The sequence below is a fragment of the Protopterus annectens genome, chromosome 9.part0 (genome assembly GCF_019279795.1).
Source record: "Protopterus annectens isolate FY-2018-M chromosome 9.part0, PAN1.0, whole genome shotgun sequence".
Lineage (NCBI taxonomy): Eukaryota > Metazoa > Chordata > Ceratodontiformes > Protopteridae > Protopterus > Protopterus annectens.
In genome coordinates this window covers 1910037215-1910043214 of record NC_056743.1, presented here as the reverse complement: position 1 = coordinate 1910043214, position 6000 = coordinate 1910037215, and the positions used below count along the sequence as shown (strand labels likewise).

Genomic DNA, 6000 nt, shown 5'->3' with positions numbered 1-6000 from the left:
GGTGACCTGGCCAAAGGCACCAAAGTAGGCATGTTGATGTCATATGCTCTCATAATTCTGTTTCCAGGTATCACATAGATGCATCTCAGATGTAAACCAAAAACCCACAGAGGTTCTGTTTGGTTTTCAGATTCATTACTTAATGAGTGATGAATAGTTAATTGTGGCGCGTCAAAACTATTAAGGTGTGTAGGTTATGTATGTTCTTTGTTCCTGTATTCCAGTCGATAGCAAGAAGCTCTGGTTAACCTTCCTTCTGTATTTTATGTGGTGCTGTCCAAACTTTGCATGTGTACTGTCACCCAGCACCATATGTGAAACAGAGCATGTAGGAATGTGCCAACAAGTCCATGCAAGTCAAAGTGTGTTTTTTTTGCACTGATGCACTTTAGTTCGCTGTGTGTGTGAACTCTTTTATAGCTACATATGGTAAAATTGTGTACTTTGATGGTTCGGTCATTCCCACTTTCAAACTTTTAATAAGTCCGTCTGGCACTTTAATTCAGATGATGGTGAAGAGTTTAAACCGCTAAGAAGTTTTGTGTTGTGGTCTACTGTTTTATCCTCCAGTTTCTTCCTGTAAACAGTGCAAGAAAGAGCCAGCCAAGACAGAGTCTTTACTTTGTAATACCTTAAAACTCCTGTAGTGGGCAGTATGGAATATTCACAAATACCTCATGGGCCCCACTAGCTTGGCTGGGTCTTTCTTGAAGTTTTATTGAATGGTTTTCTGTGTGACCTTTTTACCATTTGGTGTGGTTGCCAGTTTCTTATACCCTGACATTTCTCTGAATCACCCATGTAATGGAGGTCTTATTCCTAGTGGGTTATGTGGTCAACAAAATAAAATAAACCAAATGGTGTTATTTGAAGCGTTAACTATAGTGCACTCATTTCCCTTTTCTTTCTAGAATGTTACATTGAGGATGGAGCAATACATATTATATTCAGTTTGCATTTAACTGCATACCCAGCATATCTAAGAAAACATACAGGTCTTTCTACATCACCACTTACTTTGCCATGTAGCTCGCCTTTCCACCAACCCTGGTTGCCCTTCTTGGATATAATTTTTATTATGTCCCCCTCACAGATGGAGAGTTCAGTACGGTCTCTTGCAGAAAAATCATAACGAGCTTTAGCAGTTCCAAAGAATTTTGTATTTCCACCTACAAGTAAACATGAAATACAATTTTACAATATTTATAGTATTTTTTTCAGTTCTATTACTCTATATGTGCAATACTGCTAGTAAATCCTTTTCTAATATATTCTAAAGCCAATCCTATCATAACTTAAGTGGCTGCTGAAAAAAGATTTAATGATTTAAAGGTTAACATAGCTTAATAATACTGTTCTGTTCACAGCAGAACATCTATTATGGCATTTTAAGTCTTTATTTTGATTATTAGATGCTCACTCATTCTTCATTAAGGTCACAAAATGAAATGTATATGTCATATGTTCCATTTTTGTATGTCATGATCACACTGATTGTAGCCATACTTTAGCACAGCTGCTTTTCTTGCTTTCTTTCTAAGATAGTAGGCGTCACAACAGAAATTTATTTCTTATTACCTTGACGAATGGCATTCTGATTAGGACCAACATGTAACTGTTAGAGTGACTCCACTATATGAATATTGTCACCTGCCATGATTTGTATTACTTGACACAATAAAAGGATAATTTGTGTACAGGACTGCTGTCTCTCACTAGTGGTCACAGCCATGGATAAATGTCAGTTGTGGTATGAATCTAATTCTTCTTTCATGATACCTGTCATTCTTTTCTGAATAATCTTCATAAATGTTTTATAGTCGGTGTGAAGATAGATGAAGGCTGCCAGCCTAGCTCAATAGAAGTTTGTAGATAATTCTGTCATTGAGAAATATTAATGTAATCCACAGGCTTGTTCTCTTAAATGTGAAAAGACTGTATTGGATGTTGAACTGAAAACAGTGTAACAACAGTGCACTCTGCTGTAAGAAAGCTGCTAAGTCAAGCATTGTGAAATTCTTTGATCTAAAACTCGGAGCCGAGATTTCTAGAGGGAGGCATTCTGCCTATTGTTTTGAGGGCAAAGTTAATGGCTAGAATTTACATGTATAATTTCTTTTATTGCTCTGGCTTCCTGACCAGCTGCAAGATCAAAAGGGCTATTGACCTCTGAGTTTCTGTTAGCCTAGGAACCAGAAAGAAATGATGTAGTCTGAAATGAATCAGTGGTGCTGTGTTATCAATTTAAGGACTGAAAGAATGAGAGCATTAGAGCATTTGTCTTGAGAACATCCAACTCAATAGCACTCTGTATGTGCTCTGTATGTAAGTAGGATCTTAGACTTCAGTGTCTCTTTTAGAAATAGCTACGAAATAGGAAGATTAGACAGGTGTTTTCTGTATTGATGTCAGAACTATTCTACTGTATTATTTTATGTATTTTCCTGTGTCTGAACTCTTGACTAGCACTGTGTAGTAACAAGTATTGTCTTGTGTTTTTATTTATTATTATTATTTATTATTAAATATTTTAAACCTTTCAACTGTGGCTGCTTTGTGTAGAGATAATTTAAGCTCTAGAATACATTGCATATATATAGTGATACTGTCCAAGTCACTCCAAATAAGCCTTGACTGTTCAGTTGCACTTACATTTGGATAATAATATTGCAGAGTAGAACTGGACACCCTTTGAGAAGGGCCTTTTTAGTAGCTGATAAATATTAGTGAATGGTGGCAAGTGGTACTACCGTATAGTCTGGGTAGAAGGGGCACAGATGGAGAACTTGTGCCAGCCTTTCCCAGGAGTGTATGTGTGGTTGTATATAACTCATCTCAAAGTGTGTGTGTGTGTGTGTGTGTGTGTGTGTGTGTGTGTGTGTGTGTGTGTGTGTGTGTGTGTGTGTGTGTGTGTGTGTGCGCGCGTGTGTCAGCTACTTGGGCAGGGACATGAAACACTGTTTGGACAGAAAGGGTGCTGGAGGTTTTAGCTTGACTACTAGGCTGAAATCTGGACACAATAGCTTGCCGGTGGGGAGTCTTACTGGGGACCTGGAGAGAAAGGGAGAAACCAGCCCTAGACTGACTGTGATCTCTGTGTGCTCTTAAGGGAAATTGTACTTTACTGTGTGTGTATTTGTTATCCTTCCCAATGTGGACACCCCTCACTGGTGTTAGTGGTGAGGGTTGAGGCTCCTTGATTGCTGGGCCAGTGCACTGCCGTCACAGTCTGTATTTCCCAATGCAATTGGTATCCAGTTTTTTTATTCTTCCTCCCCCTTTTTCCATATCAATTTTATAATCCCCTTGCAAGCTCTTCTTTTATTCCTTCCTCCATCCATTCAGTATTTCCATAAAAACATCCTTTTCATCATCCGTTGGGACCTGGTGCAGATTCTTCTTACCTTCCTTTATAGTATCCTCTAAGGCTTTCCTCCCGATTCTTTTTTCCACTTCTTTCACTACTTTTTCATCATCTTTACTTTGCATACATGCCCATTACATTGTTTTTCTCATACACATTCTGTACATACCGTTCAACTACATTCATAATTTCCTCTTGTTTATATTTTAACTGTCCTTTTTCACCCTTCATTGCATTCACTTTTTCCCTATGATTACAGTTCAGTTTCTTACTTAAAAATGGGTAAACTTCTTCTTTTCAATAATACTTTTGTTTAAACATCATTATTTCTATTTTTTCTTTATTATATTTATATAATTTCTTTTCTTCTCCTTCTTTTTTATATATCATCAATCACTTTGTCAAACTGCCATAAAATGGCTTCATTGTCATGCGATCTTTCACAGTTGCTCTCTTTCTTTTTAAGACATTCTATTCCCGCACATTTTTTCATGTCAGTCTTTTTAACTACTTTCCTTCTTTTATATTTTCATTATTTCCTGTTATTGCTCATATGTCCCTATGATTTGAAAACTTTGCTTCTCTAATTCCATCTTTTATTTCTTTCATATCATCTTTAAACAAAATATAATCAACCTCTGTTTTAAGCAACCCTCTCTTATAGGTATATTCTCTCCCTTTACCTATATTCTTAACCTAGCTTTATTCACAACCTTTCTCAGCATTTTTACATCCTGTGCTGTTTTCCCTTTTTCCTTTCTTAAATTAGAATTAAAGTCTCCCACCACCATAATAAACATATTTACTGTCATGTCATTTTGAATGTCCTGAGTCTTTCTTTCAGTTACATTTTTGTATGCATAGAATACTAGTGTCGTTTCTCACATCATATACTAAAACTCTGCCTGCCACCACCATTACATCTAATATTTTAATCTCTTCTTTTGTGGTAATAACTGAACATATATCACTCTCCTATAGTCCACAGCACATTTTCTTTTCCACATCATCTGAAATTCCACCCTTTTCATTCATTTTATCTGTACACCTTCTGTCAAGTAAACACATTTTCTCTGCATTTTTTTTCATACCATTCAAACACCAACATTCTTCTGACATGTCTTTTCCAGCTACTCACAGTCAGTGATGATTTACTTATATTAACCGTTTCCTTTTTGAGTTTTTTTTAGTTCATCTTTTCGCCACTTTTTTCTCCGCTTCACCCTTCCCCAAAATAACCTTCCAATTTTATCTGACTCGCAGCTCATATCGCCCTATTCTTCTTTCCCTGTTTCTAATACCCTAAACTATTTCCATCTTTATATGTGTTTATTTTTCATGTATTAGTTTGTGGATTTCATCTAGTGGATCTTTTTCTATATTTTCATCTTGCACTTCCTCACCCCACCCTTTCATCATTCACTTCAACCCTTTCCTGCGTAACAACTTGCTCTCCTGCCTTACATTGTCTTCATTAATTTCTGGTCAATGAAACCAAAAATGCTCCTCATTTCCACATTTCCTACAGTATGGTTTATAGTTTTTTCAAGAATGTCCAAACTCCCCACAATGCCCACACCTTATTTTTGTACAATCCTGGATTAAATGTTTTCATCCCCATGGGAAAAAAACATGCTTTTGGCTGCCCAAGTACTTAACTCCCCCTTTTCTCCATTTATTACCCTCACATTAGGCACATGTTCCATTACTCTCACATTAGGCACATGTTCCATTACTCTCACATTAGGCACAAGTTCCATTACACTCACATTAGGCACATGTGCCATTCATTACTATCATGTTAAATGCATGCTGTAACATTATTTTCTGTTTCTAAAGTTGCATACACTTCCCATTCTCCATTCTATATGTTTCTGTCATCCACAACATTTTTAATATCATGCACATCCTGACATATGAAAAAAAAATTCATTCTTCTCTAGCTAGGGATTGTGTTAGTGGCTGCTTGGCTAGGTTAGGGGAAGGGGGGTTATGTGGACAAACACCTTAAGACCGGCATGCTGTTGTGGCTATCTACCCAACTCCATCAGCTTCAAGTATGAGGTGACCCAGACCTGAACCAGAAATGCCATTCTCAGCCCATTGCCAACTGCTGAGATGACTGACAGAAGCTGAAGGTTAGGGAAAAACTATGTAAAACCTCTTTCAGTAAATGTCTGTTACAGTGATATCCTACGGGCACTGGTAAATTTACATTCTCAGAACAAGAAAGAGACACAGCATGCAACCACACTCGGATGAGGAAACAGAAAAAGGTCTTGACCCAGACCAGTGTCATCTTTGGCTAGCATAGCCTGACCATTTGTAATATTCCACTCATTGCGCTAAATTAAAGGGGTCACTTAATGCATTCTTTGTGATGTTTTATGGCTTCTGAATGGGTCAGTAAAGCATTACAACTCCGAGTAGGCTGACTGCCTTCTATACAGCATAGGTATAGATAAAGTCATTCTAAACCTTGGTTGGCTAGGCTTACCTAGGCCCTTGGGCTGATAGCCTAGTACCTACCTATGAACCTATGAACATGTTTTCTTTTTAACCTGCATATTTAAATTTTTATAAACATAGTCCTTCCAAGAAAATAAGCAGCTTCTTTCATATTCATTATTTTTTTT

General features: G+C 37.1%; 1 protein-coding gene across 1 annotated transcript in view; it reads right to left on the bottom strand.

Annotated features, from left to right (window-relative positions):
- Nucleotides 1-1017: 1017 nt before the first annotated feature.
- Nucleotides 1018-6000, bottom strand: part of VAV1 (vav guanine nucleotide exchange factor 1) — a gene marked incomplete at its 3' end in the record, with an annotated part of 1650237 nt that continues 1645254 nt past the window's right edge. The window contains 1 exon segment of the mRNA XM_044084720.1: nucleotides 1018-1169. Within this exon segment, the coding sequence (XP_043940655.1) occupies nucleotides 1018-1169 (152 nt within the window).